The sequence below is a fragment of the Procambarus clarkii genome, chromosome 13 (genome assembly GCF_040958095.1).
Source record: "Procambarus clarkii isolate CNS0578487 chromosome 13, FALCON_Pclarkii_2.0, whole genome shotgun sequence".
Taxonomy (NCBI): domain Eukaryota; kingdom Metazoa; phylum Arthropoda; class Malacostraca; order Decapoda; family Cambaridae; genus Procambarus; species Procambarus clarkii.
This window is the reverse complement of record NC_091162.1, coordinates 16,795,094-16,820,813: the sequence shown is the minus strand read 5'-3', so window position 1 is coordinate 16,820,813 and position 25,720 is coordinate 16,795,094. Positions and strand designations below refer to the sequence as shown.

The following is a 25,720-nucleotide window of genomic DNA, read 5'->3' as shown; positions in this document are numbered from 1 at the left end:
CACACACACACACACACACACACACACACACACACACACACACACACACACACACACACACACACACACACACACACACACAGAAGTCACAGTACACACACACACACACACACACACACACACACACACACACACACACACACACACACACACACACACACACACACACACACACACGTCACAATACACACACACACACACACACATATCATGGTACAGTGGACAATAGAGCGCGTTTGGGAACACTCTCCGCACATAGGTTCGAACCCTCATCAAGGCTCCTGTGGATTTGTTCATTTAATATACTCTTGACAGATACTTCAACGTTCCCAGTGACCTGTAGTGGAATGTCGTGGGCGTTGTATTTAAAATGTCTTCGTAAACACATCACCACTATGTTCTCTCGTAGGTAATTGAATAATAGGGGGGGCGGGGGAGGGGCAGTCTGTTGCATCCGGGTCCTATTTTTTTGTTGCAATTACGGAGGAATGAAAGCGACTTCGTTAATTGCGGAAACTTAAAATGGTGTTACACACAGAGATCACACTAACTTGATGCATCAAATGAACAAATCCACAAGGGCCGGATTTTTTACCCTGTCGTAGCTCAGTCGATTAAGGCAGTGTCTGGGATGCTCCCGGACGCAGGTTCGAATCCTCGTCACGGCCCTTGTTGGATTTGTTCATTTTAAAAGGTGTTATATACGAAATGAATCCCGTTTTCTAGTAATGAGTGACTGCTGGGGAAACTATAACTTCTGAGGGAGTGTTGGTTTGTTGTTGTTGGTGTTGTAGGGGGGGGGAGTGTTGTTGGGGCTGCAGGGGGGGGGTTGTTGTTGCAGGGGTTAAGGGGGGGAGGGAGGGGGGTTGTAGCAGAGAGGGTTTTGTTTGCAGGCTCCGTGAGGTTATCATTAGTCGGGAGAGTTTCTCTAGCGTCAAGTTACCTCCTTATCTGACGTGGTGTGTAGGCCTGGTCGAGGACCGGGCCGCGGGGACGTTGAGCCCCGAAATCATCGCAAGGTATAACCGCCAAGGTAAGGTGGGGCCTTGTCGGGTGGTGGTGGTGGTATACCTCCTATACTCCTGATATAGGAATATATACTTTTAAGTATCAAAATATATAAGTATCTGCTTATACTTATGGCATAATATTCTTACGCCAAAAGGGATAACATTACACCTTCCTTTTTTATGCGTGTCACGTGTGTGTGTGTGTGTGTGGGGGGGGGGGAGGTGGAGGGGGGGAGGGGGAGGGGGAGGGGGGAGGGTTCTGTGTTTAAAAGGGGGGGGGGAATGTGTCGCTCACAGGATTTTATGCATTAAATGCATTTTATACACAGGTTTGAGTGCATCGTTGTACCCTCTCTCCCCTTCCTCCCCCCCCCCCTAGCTCTCTCTCATGCTGCATCACCCTTCTATGGTAAAGTGGGGGGGGGGGGGGCGGCGGCTGCGTGCACCTCCGTTTCAATGGAGGATTGCGTGCACTTCTGTGGCAGGGGGGAGGATTAGGTGCATCTCTCTGTGGCGAGGGTTTAGGATTGCGTGCACCCCACCGTGGTTGGGCGGTGAAGGGAGATTGCGTGCACCCCACCGTGGTTGGGCGGTGAAGGGAGATTGCGTGCACCTCTCCGAAGCGAGGGCTGCCAATAAATAATATCGGCACAAAATAGAGCACGAGACAATGAATTGAAAGAAGCCGAGTTTTCATCGAGAAAAGACCTGGGTAAATACTGGTGTGGGAATTGGGTTGTTAATGTATAGAACAAACTACCGGGTAACCAGAATAGACGTGGGATCGCTGGATTGTTTCAAGCGTATCTTGAGGTGATCTTGAGATGATTTCGGGGCTTTTAGTGTCCCCGCGGCCCGGTCCTCGACCAGGCCTCCACCTCCAGGAAGCAGCCCGTGACAGCTGACTAACTCCCAGGTACCTATTTACTGGTACGTAACAGGGGCATCAGGGGTGAAAGAAACTGCCCCATTGTTTCTCGCCGGCGCACGGGTTCGAACCCGGGACCACAGGATCACGCGTCCAGTGTTCTGTCCGCTCAGCCACAGGCCCCACCGGTGGTTGGATTTAAGAGTTGAATCATTAATATTATTGGTTTAGATTGCTTAAATTTGTGTTTTGAAACGAACTCCTCAGACTTGTAGGGAATTAAGCGGTAATTAAGCATTATTAAGCATTATTAAGCATTATTAAGCAATACTGCTTTTAATAAGTCCTCGTGCTTGGCGCCGGAGACATGATTAAGGAAGGTTACAAATACAAAGAAGTGCAAAATACCAGTGGCATAGTGTTCAGTCCCTTAGGGTATTATGTGTGTTTCTCGCTTTTTCCACTACTGCCCACGGGATGGGTATGGAGTCCGCTACTGCCCACGGGATGGGTATGGAGTCCGCTACTGCCCACGGGATGGGTATGGAGTCCACTACTGCCCACGGGATGGGTATGGGGTCCACTACTGCCCACGGGATGAGTATGGGGTACATTTCTGTCCACAGACGTGGACCAGAAGTGGACACTCATCTACCTCATTCATACCCCTACCCAGCCATCATCTCTCTACCTCATGCCTCGCCCTCACCTTCCTTATCTATTTCCCTACGTAGCCTTAACCCCCTTATCCCCCCCCCCCCCTTACCAATCCCTCCCTCCCCTAACCAATCCCTCCCTCCCCTAACCCAACCCTTTCCACCCTCCCGTTCCCAACCTTGCCCTCACCCCCTCTATCCCCCCTACACCAATCACTATCCAGTACCTCCCCCCAAAAAATCTGTAATATAGTATCAAAACATATACAGATGCTTATGCACATATGTGAATGCTACACAGCATTCATCTATAGACACGTATATATGTTGAAATACAGGAAAGGTAGCTTAGATTAGCTTCCAAAAACACACACACACACACACACACACACACACACTCTATTGACCTATCCTCCATTGACAGGCTATTTAGCGCAAGGGGCACACGCACAAGGGGACACAAGTGGAAACTGAGTGCCCAAATGAGCCATAGAGACAATAGAAAGAATTTTTTCAGAGTCAGAGTAGTAGACAAATGGAATGCATTAGGCAGTGATGTGGTGGAGGCTGACTCCATACACAGCTTCAAGTGTAGATATGATAGAGCCCAGTAGGCTCAGGAACCTGTACACCAGTTGATTGACAGTTGAGAGGCGGGACCAAAGAGTCAGAGCTCAACCCCCGCAAGCACAATTAGGAAAGTACAATTAGGTAAGTACACACCGCCTGCCATCACAACTCTATTTTCCACATTTCTAAAAATGTTCATCGTCTGCACCTCTACACCTCCCCCGCCCTCAACCCCCCTCCGAAGAAAAACTTCTCTTCAAGCGACGTTAGTTTTTCCTTGCTAAAAGGAAGCACCCAAATGCCACCTCAGAGCCCCCTCAATGGTGGTAATGGGGGGCAGTTAATGATTTAAAGGGCGGCTAGACCATGCCTCCCCCCCCCCCCCCCACCGCCATCGTCCCATCAACGTCTCCTGAGGTCTGGGGATTTAAAGCTGCCGCCCCTCAGGGTATTTACACTTCCGGGAAGTTTAAATGACCCACAGACGGGTGGTGAAAGTTGGTGGTGGTTAACTCCTTAACCAGTTGGTGGTGGTTGTGGTGGGTGGAGACTCCCTGACACCTTTGACCTGTCCTCACACCAGCCTCCCTGACCCTTGACCTGTCTGTCCTCCCTAACCAAAAAAAAGGTATCACTGAGAGAATTCCCTAAAAATGAGCTCTGTGGTTCACCTGTGCCACAGAACCGTCCAGTTTGCCCCCTCTTGTGGGAGTCACGACGAGGCTGTTTCATAAACATCTACTTGTGATCTACACACTCTTTTTGTAGTTACGGAGTTAGAGAGAGTTTTTAATACTGTTCAGTATTCGCATGTTTCAGAATTATCATAAATGTCATGTTTATCACACTAAACTATGGAGTCAAGATGTCTTCACAGAAGAGGAAGAAGGCAATATTGGTAAACAATTCCACTAGAGGCTGTGCCGGAGACATTACACCCACGTGTTCTTTGTTTACATGCTCCAGCTGACTGTCGGAGACATTACACCCACGTGTTCTTTGTTTACATGCTCCAGCTGACTGTCGGAGACATTACACCCACGTGTTCTTTGTTTACATGCGCCAGCTGACTGTCGGAGACATTACACCCACGTGTTCTTTGTTTACATGCTCCAGCTGACTGTCGGAGACATTACACCCACGTGTTCTTTGTTTACATGCGCCAGCTGACTGTCGGAGACATTACACCCACGTGTTCTTTGTTTACCTGCTCCAGCTGACTGTCGGAGACATTACACCCACGTGTTCTTTGTTTACCTGCTCCAGCTGACTGTCGGAGACATTACACCCACGTGTTCTTTGTTTACCTGCTCCAGCTGACTGTCGGAGACATTACACCCACGTGTTCTTTGTTTACATGCTCCAGCTGACTGTCGGAGACATTACACCCACGTGTTCTTTGTTTACATGCTCCAGCTGACTGTCGGAGACATTACACCCACGTGTTCTTTGTTTACCTGCTCCAGCTGATTGTCGTGCGGACGGAGTCGGTACATACAGATGACCTGAACGTCTAGCAAGATGAACGCCAAGAGCCAGTGCTTTCTCGCGATCGAGATTGCTGTCTAGATTTAAATGGACGTATCCTAACACAAAAAAAAACGTAACTCCAACGTTAGTTTGACAACTTTTTACATTAATAGAACGTTCTAACAACGTAATAGCGTTAAAAAAACGTTGTGATTACGTTGGTGTGTTTTTGTGGGAATATTTGCTACCAAAAATGAACTGTTGTCATACTTCCTCTACATCGTTTTCTGAATTTGGTTATTAAATTATTGATAATTTAACGAGAATTCTCGTTGTGCAGCGAGGAATATCTTTGCTTCTATAAGTTCTTTGAGAAGGCAACTGCCACTCGATATAAAATATATATATGATATAACGCTTATTACTGCAAAGTATTCAAACTTTTTAGTTTTTAATGTCTGCAGATTTTGTTTATTGTCAGTCAAATGAGTTCGGTCAATTATCGAGATGATTTCGGGGCTTTAGTGTCCCCGCGGCCCGGTCCTCGACCAGGCCTCCACCCCCAGGAAGCAGCCCGTGACAGTTGACTGACACCCAGGTACCTATTTTACTGCTAGGTAACAGGGGCATAGGGTGAAAGAAACGCTGCCCATTGTTTCTCGCCGGCGCCTGGGATCGAACCCAGGACCACAGGATCACAAGTCCAGTGTGCTGTCCGCTCGGCTGACCGGCTCCCATCAAGTACATTCAGAGTTTTCCAAGCAGATCGTTTAATTACCAGGACTAAGGTAGTTTGCCTCTTATTTAGAGTAGGATTTATTTGGAATAGGATATTTGTATCTTATTTATCCTATTATATGTATCCTATTGTATGTATTTATTTGGAATAGGATATTTGTATAGAGTAGGATATTTGGAATAGGATTTAAAATTTTCAGTGTTCTGGTAAGTTTTCTGACTTCTGATGCATATTACCTGTAGATGATATCGATAGTCCCTCTGCTATCACGTAAGTTTAATTAAATCGCAAGGTTCTATGGGGTGATATCCGTGACCGTATGCTAGGGTTTTGTAATCTCTGTACTCTAGGCCCTGGTCGAGAGGTCCCTGGTTCAATCCCAGGCGCCCCCTCTCCCAAGGTTTGATACCTGATCAACCAGGCTGTGACTCATACGTCAGGCTGCGAGCGGCCGCGTCCAACAGCCTGGTTGACCAGTCCAGCAACCAGGAGGCCTGCCTGGTCGACGACCGGGCCGCGGGGACGCTAAGCCCCGGAAGCACCTCAAGGTAACCTCAAGGTAGGCACACAATGTAGTATATATTACACGTAATCTGACCTAAGCTTACCATTTGCAATCGGCCTTTTAGCGAAGGAAAAAATTTTCTTAAGTGGTTGGCAACCATTCCTTTCCCCTGTCCCATCCCAAATCCTTATCCTGACCCCTTCCCAGTGCTATATAGTCGTAATGGCTTGGCGCTTTCCCTTGATAGTTCCCTTCCCTTCTTACCTGCTGTTACAAGCAATATCAAGACTTTTTTTTCTAAGGGAGAGGGGAGAGGAAAGGTAGCGTTGAAGAGAGACTAAACTACTCGGTATATATATATATATATATATATATATATATATATATATATATATATATATATATATATATATATATATATATATATATATATATATATATATATATGCGAACAAGCCTGAATGGTCCCCAGGACATATGCAACTGAAAACTCACACCCCAGAAGTGACTCGAACCCATACTCCCAGAAGCAACGCATCTGGTATGTACAAGACGCCTTAATCCACTTGACCATCACGACCGGACAAAATGAGGTGATAGCCGAGGCTATTTGAACCACCCCACCGCCGGCACTCGGATAGTTATCTTGGGCATAGCATTTTACCAAATCACCTCATTCTTTGGGGCAACACGTGAGGAACACAAATGCGAACAAGCCTGAATGGTCCCCAGGACATATGCAACTGAAAACTCACACCCCAGAAGTGACTCGAACCCATACTCCCAGAAGCAACGCATCTGGTATGTACAAGACGCCTTAATCCACTTGACCATCACGACCGGACAAAATGAGGTGATAGCCGAGGCTATTTGAACCACCCCACCGCCGGCCTGAGAACCACCCCACTGAGTTTTCAGTTGCATATGTCCTGGGGACCATTCAGGCTTGTTCGCATTTGTGTTCCTCACGTGTTGCCCCAAAGAATGAGGTGATTTGGTAAAATGCTATGCCCAAGATAACTATCCGAGTGCCGGCGGTGGGGTGGTTCAAATAGCCTCGGCTATCACCTCATTTTGTCCGGTCGTGATGGTCAAGTGGATTAAGGCGTCTTGTACATACCAGATGCGTTGCTTCTGGGAGTATGGGTTCGAGTCACTTCTGGGGTGTGAGTTTTCAGTTGCATATGTCCTGGGGACCATTCAGGCTTGTTCGCATTTGTGTTCCTCACGTGTTGCCCCAAAGAATGAGGTGATTTGGTAAAATGCTATGCCCAAGATAACTATCCGAGTGCCGGCGGTGGGGTGGTTCAAATAGCCTCGGCTATCACCTCATTTTGTCCGGTCGTGATGGTCAAGTGGATTAAGGCGTCTTGTACATACCAGATGCGTTGCTTCTGGGAGTATGGGTTCGAGTCACTTCTGGGGTGTGAGTTTTCAGTTGCATATGTCCTGGGGACCATTCAGGCTTGTTCGCATTTGTGTTCCTCACGTGTTGCCCCAAAGAATGAGGTGATTTGGTAAAATGCTATGCCCAAGATAACTATCCGAGTGCCGGCGGTGGGGTGGTTCAAATAGCCTCGGCTATCACCTCATTTTGTCCGGTCGTGATGGTCAAGTGGATTAAGGCGTCTTGTACATACCAGATGCGTTGCTTCTGGGAGTATGGGTTCGAGTCACTTCTGGGGTGTGAGTTTTCAGTTGCATATGTCCTGGGGACCATTCAGGCTTGTTCGCATTTGTGTTCCTCACGTGTTGCCCCAAAGAATGAGGTGATTTGGTAAAATGCTATGCCCAAGATAACTATCCGAGTGCCGGCGGTGGGGTGGTTCAAATAGCCTCGGCTATCACCTCATTTTGTCCGGTCGTGATGGTCAAGTGGATTAAGGCGTCTTGTACATACCAGATGCGTTGCTTCTGGGAGTATGGGTTCGAGTCACTTCTGGGGTGTGAGTTTTCAGTTATATATATATATATATATATATATATATATATATATATATATATATATATATATATATATATATATATATATATGTCGTACCTAGTAGCCAGAACGCACTTCTCAGCCTACTATGCAAGGCCCGATTTGCCTAATAAGCCAAGTTTTCAAGAATTAATTGTTTTTCGACTACCTAACCTACCTAACCTAACCTAACTTTTTCGGCTACCTAACCTAAACTAACCTATAAAGATAGGTTAGGTTAGGTTAGGTAGGGTTGGTTAGGTTCGGTCATATATCTACGTTAATTTTAACTCCAATAAAAAGCAATTGACCTCATACATAATGAAATGGGTAGCTTTATCATTTCATAAGAACAAAAATAGAGAAAATATATTAATTCAGGAAAATTTGGCTTATTAGGCAAATCGGGCCTTGCATAATAGGCTGAGAAGTGCGTTCTGGCTACTAGGTACGACATATATATATATATATATATATATATATATACCGAGAAAAGACACATTGCACATTATTTGTGTGAACTTCTGGGGATCGTTGTCACATCATAGTCAGGGGGGGGACAGGGGGCTAATACACACACACAGGGAGCCACCATTAAGGTACAACTAAGGGAGGGAAAGGGGGGGCAGGGACCCCCCGCTAGTGACAAAGAGCGACGCGGGACCTGTACATTCATCAGATTAAAAACAATCAGGAGTGCGGCTCACAAGATATATGGTGCTAAAACCAACAAATGCAAAACGCCTCCCACACACACACACGCACACACACACACACACACACACACACACACACACACACACACACACACACACACACACACACACACACACACACACACATGGGAGACTTCAACCATGGGAAGATAGATTGGAAGAACAGAGACCCGCATGGAGGACCAGAAACATGGAGAGCTAAGCTGCTGGACGTGGCAACAAGAAACTTTCTAAGCCAGCATACCAAAGAGCCAACAAGAATGAGAGGAGAAGATGAACCAGCAATGCTTGATTTGATATTTACCCTAAATGAATGGGATATAAGGGAAGTTAAGATGGAAGCGCCCTTGGGAATGAGTGACCACAGTGTATTGAACTTTGAGTACCTGGTAGAGCTAGGACTTATCTCCCCCCAAAAAGAACTAGGAATCAAAAGGCTGGCATACCGAAAGGGGAATTATGAACAGATGAGAAGTTTCCTAAGTGAAATACCTTGGGACACAGACCTCAGAGACAAGTCTGTACAGGGTATGATGGACTATGTTACCCAAAAGTGTCAGGAGGCAGTAAACAGGTTCATCCCGGCCCAAAGGGAAAAATCCGAGAAGCAACAAAAGAATCCATGGTATAATAGGGCATGTATGGAAGCGAAGAAACTGAACAAAAAGGCGTGGAGGAACTTCCGGAATAACAGAACACCAGAAAGCAGGGAGAGATACCAGAGAACCAGGAATGAGTACGTCAGGGTGAGAAGAGAAGCAGAGAAAATTTTTGAAAATGATATAGCAAACAAAGCCAAGACCGAACCAAAGCTACTCCACAGTCACATCAGAAGGAAAACAACAGTGAAAGAACAGGTATTGAAACTTAGAACAGGCGAGGACAGGTATACAGAGAATGACAGAGAGGTGTGTGAGGAACTCAACAAGAGGTTCCAGGAGGTCTTCACAATAGAACAGGGTGAGGTCACTGTGCTAGGAGAAAGGGAGGTAAACCAGGCGGCCTTGGAGGAGTTCGAAATTACGAGAGAGGAGGTCAAGAGACACCTGCTGGATCTGGATGTTAGAAAGGCGGTTGGTCCAGATGGGATCTCACCATGGGTACTGAAAGAGTGTGCAGAGGCACTTTGCTTGCCACTCTCCATAGTGTATAGTAAATCACTAGAGACGGGAGACCTACCAGAAATATGGAAGACGGCGAATGTGGTCCCAATATACAAAAAGGGTGACAGACAAGAGGCACTGAACTACAGGCCAGTGTCCTTGACTTGTATACCATGCAAGGTGATGGAGAAGATCGTGAGAAAAAACCTGGTAACACATCTGGAGAGAAGGGACTTCGTGACAAATCGCCAACATGGATTCAGGGAGGGTAAATCTTGCCTTACAGGCTTGATAGAATTCTACGATCAGGTGACACAGATTAAGCAAGAAAGAGAGGGCTGGGCGGACTGCATTTTCTTGGATTGTCGGAAAGCCTTTGACACAGTACCGCATAAGAGGCTGGTACATAAGCTGGAGAGACAGGCAGGTGTAGCTGGTAAGGTGCTCCAGTGGATAAGGGAGTATCTAAGCAATAGGAAGCAGAGAGTTACGGTGAGGGGTGAGACCTCCGATTGGCGTGAAGTCACCAGTGGAGTCCCACAGGGCTCTGTACTCGGTCCTATCTTGTTTCTGATATATGTAAATGATCTCCCGGAGGGTATCGATTCATTTCTCTCAATGTTTGCGGACGATGCTAAAATTATGAGAAGGATTAAAACAGAAGAGGACTGTTTGAGGCTTCAAGAAGACCTAGACAAGCTGAAGGAATGGTCGAACAAATGGTTGTTAGAGTTTAACCCAACCAAATGTAATGTAATGAAGATAGGTGTAGGGAGCAGGAGGCCAGATACAAGGTATCATCTGGGAGAGGAAATTCTTCAGGAGTCAGAGAAGGAAAAAGACTTGGGGGTTGATATCACGCCAGACCTGTCTCCTGCAGCACATATCAAGCGGATAACATCAGCGGCATATGCCAGGCTGGCCAACATACGAACGGCATTCAGAAACTTGTGTAAAGAATCATTCAGAACTTTGTATACCACATATGTCAGGCCAATCCTGGAGTATGCAGCCCCAGCATGGAGTCCATATCTAGTCAAGGATAAGACTAAACTGGAAAAGGTTCAAAGGTTTGCCACCAGACTAGTACCCGAGCTGAGAGGTATGAGCTACGAGGAGAGACTACGGGAATTAAACCTCACTTCGCTGGAAGACAGAAGAGTTAGGGGGGACATGATCACCACATTCAAGATTCTGAAGGGGATTGATAGGGTAGATAAAGACAGTCTATTTAACACAAGGGGAACACGCACAAGGGGACACAGGTGGAAACTGAGTGCCCAAATGAGCCACAGAGATATTAGAAAGAACTTTTTTAGTGTCAGAGTGGTTGACAAATGGAATGCATTAGGGGGTGATGTGGTGGAGGCTCACTCCATACACAGTTTCAAGTGTAGATATGACAGAGCCCGATAGGCTCAGGAATCTGTACACCTGTTGATTGACGGTTGAGAGGCGGGACCAAAGAGCCAGAGCTCAACCCCCGCAAACACAACTAGGTGAGTACAACTAGGTGAGTACACACACACACACACACACACACACACACACACACACACGCGCGCACACACACCAATTATATACAGTATATATTTATGTTCTGTTTTCTACCATTAAAGTGAATTAGAAAAACAGGAGTTTCCATCTTTCATCGTCAGTGGTGGCTTTTGTTCACAGTTGCTTGGAGGTGATACTGTGTTTGTTTTGTAGGGGCTTAAGCCTGTTAGTGTCTTGTTTGTTAGTGTGTTGCTTGTTAGTGTCTTGTTTGTTAGTGTCTTGCTTGTTAGTGGCTTGCTTGTTAGTGTCCTACTATGCAAGAAAGGGGAAGGGAACTATCAGGAGAGGGTGCTAAGCCATTACGACTATATAGCACTGGGAAAGGAAGGATCAGGATATTTTAGTAAGGACGGTCGGGGAGAAGGATGTTGCTTGGTCTAGGGGATTGAACGCCGACCTGCGTGACGCGAGATCGTCGCTCTACAGTCCAGCCCCAAGGGTTGTACTCTTCAAGAAGTCTTCCTCCCCCCTCTCTTTACCCCTCCCCGATGTGCCAACCCACAGGGGCCTCGTAGCCTGGTGGATAGCGCGCAGGACTCGTAATTCTGTGGCGCGGGTTCGATTCCCGCACGAGGCAGAAACAAATGGGCAAAGTTTCTTTCACCCTGAATGCCCCTGTTACCTAGCAGTAAATAGGTACCTGGGAGTTAATCAGCTGTCACGGGCTGCTTCCTGGGGGTGGAGGCCTGGTCGAGGACCGGGCCGCGGGGACACTAAAAAAAGCCCCGAAATCATCTCAAGATAACCTTAAGATAACCCTTCGCTTAATTATTTTTTATACCTGGAACGTTTGAATATCTCTAATTGCCGCATCTGCTCTTAAAGTGGTTGGGGGGGGGGGGGGGGTTATCTTGAGATGATTTCGGGGCTTAGTGTCCCCGCGGCCCGGTCCTCGACCAGGGCTCCTTTTTGTTACACCCCCAAGGAAGCAGCCCGTAGCAGCTGTCTAACTCCCAGGTACCTCTGTACTGCTAGGTGACCAGAGGCATCTGGGTGAAAGAAACTCTGCCTATTTGTTTCCGCCTCCACCGGGCATCGAACCCTGAATCTCAGGACTACGAAACCGGAGCGCTCTCCACTCAGCTGTCAGGCCCCCCCTCGAGGAGGAGGAGGCTTCCACAAATTCGTCTTTCAAGGCGTCATTCAACCATTTAGACCTTACGTACAGGGTTATCTTGAGATGATTTCGGGGCTTTAGTGTCCCCGCGGCCCGGTCCTCGACCAGGCCTCCACCCCCAGGAAGCAGCCCGGGACAGCTGACTAACACCCAGGTACCTATTTTACTGCTAGGTAACAGGGGCACAGGGTGAAAGAAACTCTGCCCATTGTTTCTCGCCGGCGCCCGGGATCGAACCCGGGACCACAGGATCACAAGTCCAGTGTGCTGTCCGCTCCCCTGACCGATACAAACGCTTCTTTTATATTTCTCTCAGCGATGTCCTCTTGTCCTATTTCCTCTCAGTTTATGGAGGCTGACCTTATCCGCCTTGTCCATTCTCCTCAGTATGTTGTATGTTGTGATCATGTCCTGTTCACAGCTTGTCTTATGTGAGGTCTTGGGTCCTGGTGGCGTGAGGGTAACACACTGACCCTTGCGTCTCGCGACCGCTTTGGTCTGCGTTAGAATTCTTCTGGACAGGGAGGATTGACTGGGCGCCAATCTCTTACCTTTAGCAACGGGAAGGGAAAGCTCTCTCGCGGCTAACAGGAGTCACAGGTCGTCTGCTCCTGTTACTCCTCCTGTGTTAAACCCAAATGATAACAGATCAGTAGATCACATATGTACTCGTAGTAGCCCTATTAGCGCATCAGCCTTGACACTAACCTCGGCACTTAGTTTGCGCTTTGGCTTCATGAAATGCGGCTCCAATGCTGATGCTTCATGTTCGGGAGCTGGTCTGACGTAGGTGGTGTAAATTGTTTTGGATGAGTCTTTTTGTTTAGATTTCCTAAACGCTGTTCATATGTTTACCACTTTCCCCCCCCACAAGCTGCTGTTGATGTCCTCAATCAAGGCAGCGTGCAGGCTTGCATTTATTAAACAGTTCATGAACTGCGAGGCGCTACCGACAATAACCTTAGCCTTCCAAGACAGTAATCTGTTTAGTAAACACAAACGGAGCCGCCATGCACGAGGAAAGATGTACAGGTTTCGTCAGTGGATATGGGAATACTTGATGAGTGCTGCTTCCAGATACTACTTCGATTAGTCTTCAAATTTCTTCAGAAGCATCCTGCCCCTTCTGAGCACAAGGAGTGAGCCGGATCTGTGAGTGGGTCGGATCTGTGAGTGGGCCGGATCTGTGAGTGGGCCGGATCTGTGAGTGGGCCGGATCTGTGAGTGGGCCGGATCTGTGAGTGGGCCGGATCTGTGAGTGGGCCGGATCTGTGAGTGGGTCGGATCTGTGAGTGGGTCGGATCTGTGAGTGGGTCGGATCTGTGAGTGGGCCGGATCTGTGAGTGGGCCGGATCTGTGAGTGGGCCGGATCTGTGAGTGGGTCGGATCTGTGAGTGGGCCGGATCTGTGAGTGGGCCGGATCTGTGAGTGGGCCGGATCTGTGAGTGGGTCGGATCTGTGAGTGAGCCGGATCTGTGAGTGGGCCGGATCTGTGAGTGGGCCGGATCTGTGAGTGGGTCGGATCTGTGAGTGGGTCGGATCTGTGAGTGGGCCGGATCTGTGAGTGGGCCGGATCTGTGAGTGGGCCGGATCTGTGAGTGGGTCGGATCTGTGAGTGAGCCGGATCTGTGAGTGGGCCGGATCTGTGAGTGGGCCGGATCTGTGAGTGGGCCGGATCTGTGAGTGGGTCGGATCTGTGAGTGGGCCGGATCTGTGAGTGGGCCGGATCTGTGAGTGAGCCGGATCTGTGAGTGGGCCGGATCTGTGAGTGGGCCGAACAGCCTGTGGGTGGACAGAGAGAGAGAGAGAGAGAGAGAGAGAGAGAGAGAGAGAGAGAGAGAGAGAGAGAGAGAGAGAGAGGAGGAGGAGGAGGAGGAGGAGGCAAAGAAGGGGAAGAGAGGGGAGGACCCAAGAAGCTAAACAGAAGCAAGAAGGTGGGGCAAGACGACCCCTCCCCCCCCCTCACAGATGCCTCACATTCTTACCCGACATTTGTTTTTCTTATGTTTTCGTAGAAGAGCTTCTACCTGTGTGTTGTTGGTGCCCTGTGTTCTCCTCTCCCTCTGGCACTGTTCCTCGGTGTTCTCCTCTCCCTCTGGCACTGTTCCTCAGTGTTCTCCTCTCCCTCTGGCACTGTTCCTCGGTGTTCTCCTCTCCCTCTGGCACTGTTCCTCGGTGTTCTCCTCTCCCTCTGGCACTGTTCCTCGGTGTTCTCCTCTCCCTCTGGCACTGTTCCTCGGTGTTCTCCTCTCCCTCTGGCACTGTTCCTCGGTGTTCTCCTCTCCCTCTGGCACTGTTCCTCAGTGTTCTCCTCTCCCTCTGGCACTGTTCCTCTGTGTTCTCTCCCCCTGGCACTGTTCCTCGGTGTTCTCCTCTCCCTCTGGCACTGTTCCTCAGTGTTCTCCTCTCCCTCTGGCACTGTTCCTCAGTGTTCTCCTCTCCCTCTGGCACTGTTCCTCAGTGTTCTCCTCTCCCTCTGGCACTGTTCCTCAGTGTTCTCCTCTCCCTCTGGCACTGTTCCTCAGTGTTCTCCTCTCCCTCTGGCACTGTTCCTCGGTGTTCTCCTCTCCCTCTGGCACTGTTCCTCGGTGTTCTCCTCTCCCTCTGGCACTGTTCCTCGGTGTTCTCCTCTCCCTCTGGCACTGTTCCTCGGTGTTCTCCTCTCCCTCTGGCACTGTTCCTCAGTGTTCTCCTCTCCCTCTGGCACTGTTCCTCTGTGTTCTCTCCCTCTGGCACTGTTCCTCGGTGTTCTCCTCTCCCTCTGGCACTGTTCCTCTGTGTTCTCCTCTCCCTCTGGCACTGTTCCTCGGTGTTCTCCTCTCCCTCTGGCACTGTTCCTCGGTGTTCTCCTCTCCCTCTGGCACTGTTCCTCAGTGTTCTCCTCTCCCTCTGGCACTGTTCCTCTGTGTTCTCTCCCTCTGGCACTGTTCCTCGGTGTTCTCCTCTCCCTCTGGCACTGTTCCTCGGTGTTCTCCTCTCCCTCTGGCACTGTTCCTCAGTGCTCTCCTCTCCCTCTGGCACTGTTCCTCGGTGTTCTCCTCTCCCTCTGGCACTGTTCCTCGGTGTTCTCCTCTCCCTCTGGCACTGTTCCTCAGTGTTCTCCTCTCCCTCTGGCACTGTTCCTCGGTGTTCTCCTCTCCCTCTGGCACTGTTCCTCGGTGTTCTCCTCTCCCTCTGGCACTGTTCCTCAGTGTTCTCCTCTCCCTCTGGCACTGTTCCTCGGTGTTCTCCTCTCCCTCTGGCACTGTTCCTCAGTGTTCTCCTCTCCCTCTGGCACTGTTCCTCTGTGTTCTCTCCCTCTGGCACTGTTCCTCAGTGTTCTCTCCCTCTGGCACTGTTCCTCGGTGTTCTCCTCTCCCTCTGGCACTGTTCCTCAGTGCTCTCCTCTCCCTCTGGCACTGTTCCCCGGTGTTCTCCTCTACCTCTGGCACCCTCGTCCCCCCTCCCTGACCCATCATTTTTCAGGGGCCAGGGGGCAGCTCCCCCCGCCCCTTGTATCGTGCCGTCAGCTTAAGGCAATAAAACACAGTGAAAGGAAGTCAGGTTATGTGTCCATGTGTACCTCACTATCACCAGGTTATGTATCCATGTGTACCTCACTACCACCAGGTTATGTGTCCATGTGTACCTCACTATCACCAGGTTATGTATTCTTGTGTACCTCACTATCACCAGGTTATGTGTCCATGTGTACCTCACTATCACCAGGTTATGTGTCCATGTATACCTCACTATCACCAGGTTATGTGTCCATGTGTACCACACTATCACCAGGTTATGTATCCATGTGTACCACACTACCACCAGGTTATGTATCCATGTGTACCTCACTACCACCAGGTTATGTGTCCATGTGTACCTCACTATCACCAGGTTATGTGTCCATGTGTACCACACTACCTCCAGGTTATGTATCCATGTGTACCACACTACCGCCAGGTTATGTATCCATGTGTACCACACTACCGCCAGGTTATGTATCCATGTGTACCTCACTACCACCAGGTTATGTGTCCATGTGTACCTCACTATCACCAGGTTATGTGTCCATGTGTACCACACTACCTCCAGGTTATGTATCCATGTGTACCACACTACCGCCAGGTTATGTATCCATGTGTACCACACTACCGCCAGGTTATGTATCCATGTGTACCTCACTACCACCAGGTTATGTGTCCATGTGTACCTCACTACCGCCAGGTTATGTATCCATGTGTACCACACTATCACCAGGTTATGTATCCATGTGTACCTCACTACCACCAGGTTATGTGTCCATGTGTACCACACTACCACCAGGTTATGTATCCATGTGTACCACACTACCACCAGGTTATGTGTCCATGTGTACCTCACTATCACCAGGTTATGTGTCCATGTGTACCTCACTACCACCAGGTTATGTGTCCATGTGTACCTCACTATCACCAGGTTATGTGTCCATGTGTACCACACTACCACCAGGTTATGTGTCCATGTGTGCCTCACTACCACCAGGTTATGTGTCCATGTGTACCTCACTACCACCAGGTTATGTGTCCATGTGTACCGCACTATAACCAGGTTATGTGTCCATGTGTACCTCACTATCACCAGGTTATGTGTCCATGTGTACCACACTACCTCCAGGTTATGTATCCATGTGTACCACACTACCGCCAGGTTATGTATCCATGTGTACCACACTACCGCCAGGTTATGTATCCATGTGTACCTCACTATCACCAGGTTATGTATCCATGTGTACCACACTACCACCAGGTTATGTGTCCATGTGTACCACACTACCACCAGGTTATGTGTCCATGTGTACCTCACTACCACCAGGTTATGTATCCATGTATACCTCACTATCACCAGGTTATGTATTCTTGTGTACCTCACTACAGCCAGGATATGTATCCATGTGTCTGTATCTTCAGCGTGTGTATGGGGGTTACAGTAATTTCAAATGATTTACGGTGATAACATGATAACCACCTACAAAATTCTCAGGGGAATTGACAGGGTGGACAAAGACAAACTCTTCAGCACGGGTGGGACACGAACAAGGGGACACAGGTGGAAACTTAGTACCCAGATGAGCCACAGAGACGTTAGTAAGAATTTTTTCAGTGTCAGAGTAGGTAATAAATGGAATGCACTAGGAAGTGATGTGGTGGAGGCTGACTCCATACACAGTTTCAAATGTAGATATGATAGAGCCCAGTAGGCTCAGGAATCTGTACACCAGTTGATTGACAGTTGAGAGGCGGGACCAAAGAGCCAAAGCTCAACCCCCGCAAGCACAATTAGGTGAGTACGGTGGATTGGATTGGATTGGGTTGAAAATTAGAATTGTGGTGACCGTAGTGATAGTAGTGATAGTGGTGACCGTAGTGATGGTGGTGACCGTAGTGATGGTGGTGATAGTGGTGATAGTGGTTGCCATTTTTAGCAGTAATCCAGTAATTGGTCTGTTTTGCATTTTAATATGAAATTTGTCCAAATGGTTGGGCACCATTCTTTCCCCCCCCCCCTTCCCCACCCCGTGCTAAATCCTTATCTCTTATCCTTCCTCATTCTGGTTACGGGATAGATAAGAAAAATGAGACATGAGTCTCACGGTGAGATGATTGTTGAAGGTGAGGAGAGCCGCTGGTGAAGTGAGGGGGGGGGGAGGGAGAGGTCTCAGAGGAGCACATATTCCTCTCTTTGGCACTCCCTCAGTGCCATGGAGGCACTTGTCCCCCCCCCCCCCGGTCGACGCTACGACCCCGACCGTTACGACTATATAGCACTGGGGAAGGGATCAGTGGTTAACGATTTGGGATGGGACGGAGGAAGGAATGGTGCCCAATCACTTGCAAGGACGGTCGGGGGATTGAACGCCGACCTGCATGACGCGAGACCGGCGTCGCTCTACCGTCCAGACCCAAGTGGTTGATCTCAGAACCTCATGTTTCTACGAATGTAAAGTGACGCCCATACGTTGAGTCGTGTGTGTGTGTTTGGGGAGACGCAGGTTCGATCCCATAGCATGCTCTAAATATAATAATGAGTTGTTAAAGAGTGCGAGGAGATAAAGAGGTTAATAGGGGGGTGAGTGGGGGGGGGGGGGGAGTGATTATGTTAATGCTCCCGTATACACAATAGAAATTGATTGATTGATAAAGATTAAGCCACCCAAAAGGTGGCACGGGCATGAATAGCCCGTAACACAATAGAAAGATATAGCGTGCTCAACGGTGATTAAGACTAAAGCGCTGGTAGTTGAGTAACCACGAGGAGAGGATAGTGGTAGTAGTGGTGGTAGTGGTGGTAGTGGTGGTGGTCATTGTAAACCCCGTCCTCTCAACTAATAGATCGCATATTTTTTTTTTTTGTCCATTATAGGACCCCATCGTTACAAAGGCAACCTATTAAGGAAATTAACGACACGCAAATATCTCTCGGTTTTCTATGCATCAGCTTCGATAGGTTAGGTGGGTAGGTTGGGTTGGGGCGTTTCTGGATAGGTTAAAAGGTAAAAGGTTGGATATTTTTTTTTTTTTTTGAGGGGGGAGGTAGATGAAGAGAACGAGGGGGGGGGGGGGTAGTGAACAGGTTGTGGAGAGGGTGGTTGTGGTTGTGGTTGTGGTAATGACGGTTGTCATGGTTGAAGGGAAGGGAGCTATCAGGAGAAAGCGTCAAGCCTTTCTTCTGATAGTTTTATATAGCATTGTGACTATAGTCTTTCGGTGCTATAGTGCTATAGGGATCAGGAGATCAGAGATGGTCGGGGATTGAACGCCGACCTGCATGAGGCGAGACCGGCGTCGCTCTACCGTCCAGCCCAAGTGATTGGGTTGTATTTTGAGACGTGCTGGTAGAGTGGTGGGGGGTCAAGGGTAGGTGTGGTGGTAGAGGGGGGGAGGGGGGTAGTGCTGGTTCTTACCTAACAGGCCTAACAGTGCCCACAATAGCCTTGTTGTACCTGTTGCGATAGTGTTCTTATTCTGATGTGCCAGTTCTTGGGGGTGTCTGGCCTTAAAGTTGTGTAGGGGGAGGGGTTGTGGGATGATGTTGGTTGTTGGTTGTTGGTGGTGGTTGAGGGTAGTAGTGGGGGAGGGTAGTGATAGGAGGAGGTATAGTGATTGGTGTAGGGCAGTGGTGGTGGTGGTGGTACTGCTGGTGGTACTAGTGGTAGTTGTGGTGGTGGTGGTGGTGGTGATGGTGGTGGTGATGGTGGTCGTGGTACTGGTGGTGGTGGTTGTGGTGGTGGTACAGTTGGTACTGGTGGTGGTGGTGGTGGCACTGGTGGTGGTGGTGGTACTGGTGGTACTGGTGGTGGTGGTACTGGTGGTAATGGTGGTGGTAATGGTGGTAGTGGTACTGGTGGTAATGGTGGTGGTGGTGGTACTGGTGGTTGTAATGGTGGTGGTGGTACTGGTGGTGGTGGTGAGGTGAAGGAGGGTGGTGGCGACTGTGGCAGCTGGTGCGGCAGAGTGCCAAGGGGGAAACAGCGGTGCCACGCGTGTGAGACAACACAGCACTGGCGTGCCAGGCGCCAGGGGCCAGGCCCTAGAGAGGGTCCTGGGACACAGTCCTACGTTCCCACATACCTTCCGAAGACTCCTACACGCAACCCACTCCTGCGCCCTCCGTGGCCTTGTCTTAGACAAGGTAACAGTGGCAGCCTAGGTTCTGGCATCGGTGGGTGCCAACTGCTCCGTGCCCTCCCCCCTCCCCCGATACCCACGCTACCTCCCTCCTTCTCTCTTGCTCCCCTACAGCACCTGGGAGAGTGCCAGGGGCACCCACAGGTGAGGCGGGGCATAGCTACTACCCACGCTCGGCGCCATGTCTCTCTTCTCCCCTCATATCTACACCCTTTGCCCTTCTCATACGTGCCCCTCCGCCACGTACCGCCACGTCCTGACCCGTGGCTGCCACGGACACGCCACTGACTTCTTCCCCTCACATTTAAGAGTTGAAAAATCGTCCTCTTGTGTTTAGTCAGAAGCGTTGATGAGGTCAGTGAGCAACCCTCCCAAGGTCCTCTGTCCTGTCAGAGGTGTGCTGACCACACCCACGCACCTACTGCATCTACATCTACTACTACTACATCTACTGCTTATGTTGCAACTACTGAGTAGTGTCCCATGGTAAACCTGATTGAATGCATCTTATTCCAATGTTACACTCTTGAGTATGCCAGCCTTCTGCCTCCCGATTCCTACCCTGAGACAGTCATCCATATCTCCCACCAGATGCTCAAATGCCAGTACACAGTGATCGTTCTTTCCCAAGGGAGGTTTAACAGCTTAATTCTATTATGTCTGATATTCAGAGTGAATATCAGTTCTGGGGTAGTTCGTCGTTGCCTCTCTCATTCGTTCTGTTGACATGTTGGTATAGGAAGTTTTTCGTGGATGCTTCCATTCGTTTTGCTCTCCGCGCATCATTCATTCTCCCAATCTATCTTGTATTGGTTGAAGTTTTTCCTTGATTAATAGTTTGAGATATATTCTTAATTTGCAACTGATGCAGTTTTTTAATACTAATAACTGCTCTACTGTTTCTATCATTCTTTTGTCTAGGTATTATGTAATTTTTTGGTTACGTAGTCTGACTCATTAGTTTTGTTTCTGCGAGTGCAATTACAGCCGGGTTTTTCTTGAGTGTTCGTTTCTAGAGTTCGGTCGGTTTATAATCCCATCTGTGCTTGCGTATTTTTAAGCTTTTTAAACTCACAATCAAGCTGCCGTTACCTGCATCTCCCAAGCGTGGATTTTTTTCTTTTGGTTGAGGGGGCTGAATGGAAGGACAGGTAATGTTAGAATATGACACTACGGGCTCACCATAGCCCGTGCTACTTGGAACTTTGTTCCAGGTAGCGAGTCTTTAACAACAACAGCGTTAGAATAGGGGCAGCAATTATGGGGATTGGTGGAGAGAGGGGGTTGGGGGGGGGGGGCGGCTTGGGGAGTTGGTTAGAATTGTGGGAATGTTAAAATTGGGAAAGTCAGCTGAACTGAGGATTCTGGTGGATTGGTGGATATGAGGACTTAGGAGGTGAGGAGTGTTGGATGGAGACTTTTGATGAGTGTGAAGGATAGGGAAGGATAAGTCTCAGATGGGTAGTAGAAGGGTTGATGCTGCATTTGTGGATATTACCTTTGTGGATATGTGTGTGGATATAGGGTTAGTGAGGTGTCTGCCGCGCGTCGTAGTGGGCAGACGACCACGTGTCGTAGTGGGCAGACGACCACGTGTCGTAGTGGGCAGACGACCACGTGTCGTAGTGGGCAGACGACCACGTGTCGTAGTGGGCAGACGACCACGTGTCGTAGTGGGCAGACGACCACGTGTCGTACTGGACAGACGACCACGTGTCGTAGTGGGCAGACGACCACGTGTCGTACTGGACAGACGACCACGTGTCGTAGTGGGCAGACGACCACGTGTCGTACTGGACAGACGACCACGTGTCGTAGTGGGCAGACGACCACGTGTAGTGAGCAGACGACCACGTGTAGTGAGCAGACGACCACGTGCAGTGGGCAGACGACCACGTGTAGTGAGCAGACGACCACGTGTAGTGGGCAGACGACCACGTGTCGTACTGGACAGACGACCACGTGTAGTGAGCAGACGACCACGTGTAGTGAGCAGACGACCACGTGTAGTGGGCAGACGACCACGTGTCGTACTGGACAGACGACCACGTGTCGTACTGGACAGACGACCACGTGTCGTAGTGGACAGACGACCACGTGTCGTACTGGACAGACGACCACGTGTCGTACTGGACAGACGACCACGTGTCGTAGTGGACAGACGACCACGTGTCGTACTGGACAGACGACCACGTGTCGTAGTGAGCAGACGACCACGTGTCGTACTGGACAGACGACCACGTGTCGTACTGGACAGACGACCACGTGTCGTACTGGACAGACGACCACGTGTCGTAGTGGACAGACGACCACGTGTCGTAGTGGACAGACGACCACGTGTCGTACTGGACAGACGACCACGTGTCGTAGTGGACAGACGACCACGTGTCGTACTGGACAGACGACCACGTGTCGTAGTGGACAGACGACCACGTGTCGTACTGGACAGACGACCACGTGTCGTAGTGGACAGACGACCACGTGTCGTAGTGGACAGACGACCACGTGTCGTACTGGACAGACGACCACGTGTCGTAGTGGACAGACGACCACGTGTCGTACTGGACAGACGACCACGTGTCGTAGTGGACAGACGACCACGTGTCGTAGTGGACAGACGACCACGTGTCGTACTGGACAGACGACCACGTGTCGTAGTGGGCAGACGACCACGTGTCGTAGTGGACAGACGACCACGTGTCGTAGTGGACAGACGACCACGTGTCGTACTGGACAGACGACCACGTGTCGTAGTGGACAGACGACCACGTGTCGTAGTGTGCAGACGACCACGCCTGGTACCCGGGACCCGCGGTAAAGGAACCAGTGCCAAGTCAAGTGCAGCAGAGGGGAATTTCTTTCTCGAAACTGTGAAGTTGATTTCGTGTGTGTGTGTGTGTGTGTGTGTGTGTGTGTGTGTGTGTGAGGCTCGCCGGGGCGTGAGCTCTAGGGGCACCTAGCCCCAGGGGCGCCGCCCTTGCCCTGAGGCTTGAGCTGTGCACACACACACACACACACACATGACAGGTGAGGTAAACACGTGCAGGGTGTGCAGGGCCGGGCGTAGGAGGCGCGGGGCAGGGCCGTGACATCATTGGGGTAGCAAGGGTGAGTCAGGGGGAGATGCTGTGCCCAGTGCCAGCTCAACCCCCACCACCTACCCCCCACCCCAACCCCCTCCCTTCCGCCCACACCACTAACCATCCCCACCACTAACTTCTACCCAATCACCAACCTCACCCCTCGCCACACCAATCCACCAAGAACCCCGATCATCATCATATCATCCAATCACCTTCCACCCCCCCCCCCCCGTAACCCACCAATCTCCACCTACCACTTACCCCCCACAACCCATTACCCACCAGTCTCCTAACCCCTCCATGCACTGAATGCCACTCGGCAATGGGTAAATGCTAGGAGATGCTGGAATCATCTGAGACAAGCATTCAAATGCCACCAGAAGCAAGAGGGGGGAAATATTCTCCAGCTCCTCGAGGCACTAACAAAAACAATGCCACTTTGGCACTTCAAAGAGGGGGGGGGGGAATGGTACGTGTAAGATAAAGTGGTCATCGTTGGTCGAGATAAGTGCCGGAGGAGACCCGGAAGTGATCATCACTCTAGAGAGAGAGAGAGAGAGAGAGAGAGAGAGAGAGAGAGCAGAGGCAACATGTGTTTACGTCTACTCTGGAGACCTCAGGCAACCCCGCGCACCGAGCGCCGATGGTATCGCTCGAAGTGATTAACGAAGTCACTGATGGTAGTGGGTATGTACGGCTTCCCTTGGCCACGGTTCCCTCCCTGGCCACGGTTCCTCCCCCCAGCCACTGTTCCTCCCCCTTGGCCACGGCTGTCGCCACTACACCCAACAAAAAGTGGCCTGGTTCTGACCTTACGGCCAGACCGTCCTTCTCCCGCTGGCCTCGATCTCGACAATTTCTGTCACTGACAACGCTGTGCGCGCTCAGACGTGGCACTTCTTCATCCCCCTTTCTCAGGCTATATTCATTTTCTCCAGCGGTCGACTCCGAAGACTCAGTCATCAACACGCCCTTCACTCAAAATATAAATTTTCTTCAATATAATGCTATTATATATTACCACATTGTGCATAATTTAGCAAATAGGTTAGGTAGAGTTTTTTTATATATAGGTTCTGTTGGTAATTATCTGTATTTGTTCTGTATTTGTCCGAGTTCGATTCCTGGACAGCACAGGGTGCCCTTCCCTTCACCCGATATCCTTCTGTCCGTCTAAATGTTATCCGTCACTTATCATAAGTGACAGTGCCTGCGGGGTCACTCCAGGCAACAGCCTGGTGGACCAAACTCTCACAAGTCAAGCCTGGCCTCGGGCCGGGGCTTGGGGAGTAGAAGAACTCCCAGAACCCCCCATCAAGCAGGTATATGTGGGCCTGCGGGGTCGCTCCAAGCAACAGCCTGGTGGACCAAACTCTCACAAGTCAAGCCTGGCCTCGGGCCGGGGCTTGGGGAGTAGAAGAACTCCCAGAACCCCCCATCAAGCAGGTATATGTGGGCCTGCGGAGTCGCTCCAAGCAACAGCCTGGTGGACCAAACTCTCACAAGTCAAGCCTGGCCTCGGGCCGGGGCTTGGGGAGTAGAAGAACTCCCAGAACCCCCCATCAAGCAGGTATATGTGGGCCTGCGGAGTCGCTCCAAGCAACAGCCTGGTGGACCAAACTCTCACAAGTCAAGCCTGGCCTCGGGCCGGGGCTTGGGGAGTAGAAGAACTCCCAGAACCTCATCAACCAGTCGTTCCGGAGGTGAGCCGTAGGCCTAGGCGTGATATCCTTAAGTTTCCTGTCGCCGACAATGGGGGGAAACAAATATCCATAGCACTTGCATGCTGAAACAGTTTGGTTAATCCTGCATGGAGGGGGGGGGGGCTATCGACCGAAGAGAGCGACACAGAGAGGAGTTGAACCTCATTGGCGAATCTAACCCAACCCAGCCCAATGTAACCTAACGTAGCGTAAACCAACCCAACCCAACCTAACCTAACCTAGCGCAACCCACTTTACCTTAACCTAACCTGACGAAAATAATATATATATATATATATATATATATATATATATATATATATATAAATATATATATATATATATATATATATATATATATATAAATATATATATATATATATATATATATATATATATATATATATATATATATATGTCGTACCTAGTAGCCAGAACGCACTTCTCAGCCTACTATGCAAGGCCCAATTTGCCTAATAAGCCAAGTTTTCATGAATTAATTGTTTTTCGACTACCTAACCTACCTAACCTAACCTAACCTAACTTTTTCTGCTACCTAACCTAACCTAACCTATAGAGATAGGTTAGGTTAGGTTAGGTAGGGTTGGTTAGGTTCGGTCATATATCTACGTTAATTTTAACTCCAATTAAAAAAAAATGTCCTCAAACATAATGAAATGGGTAGCTTTATCATTTCATAAGAAAAAAATTAGAGAAAATATATTAATTAAGGAAAACTTGGCTTATTAGGCAAATCGGGCCTTGCATAGTAGGCTGAGAAGTGGATTCTGGCTATTAGGTACGACATATATATATATATATATATATATATATATATATATATATATATATATATATATATATATATATAATGTTGTGTATTAGATACACAGTCGAGCGAAGTATGTGACGTCACTTTGACGTCATAATTTAAATACCCGCACAGGCTTTGGGTTCTACAGCCATAATGGCTGAGAGCTCTGACGTCTGATGACATCAGACGTCACCGGGGCCGTA

At 49.4% G+C, this 25,720-nt stretch overlaps 2 protein-coding genes across 18 annotated transcripts in view; one reads left to right on the top strand and one right to left on the bottom strand.

Moving 5' to 3' along the window:
* Mef2 (myocyte enhancer factor 2) overlaps positions 1-25,720 on the top strand; it is a 653,808-nt gene that overhangs the window by 423,234 nt on the left and 204,854 nt on the right. The window lies entirely within an intron of this gene.
* LOC138364361 (dynein heavy chain-like) overlaps positions 21,444-25,720 on the bottom strand; it is a 32,483-nt gene continuing 28,206 nt past the window's right edge. Inside the window, exons 2-3 of the mRNA XM_069323973.1 lie at positions 23,817-23,977; positions 21,444-22,712 (exon numbers count right to left, since the gene is read on the bottom strand). Of these exons, the coding sequence (XP_069180074.1) occupies positions 21,444-22,712; positions 23,817-23,977 (1,430 nt within the window). The remainder of the gene's footprint in view (positions 22,713-23,816; positions 23,978-25,720) is intronic.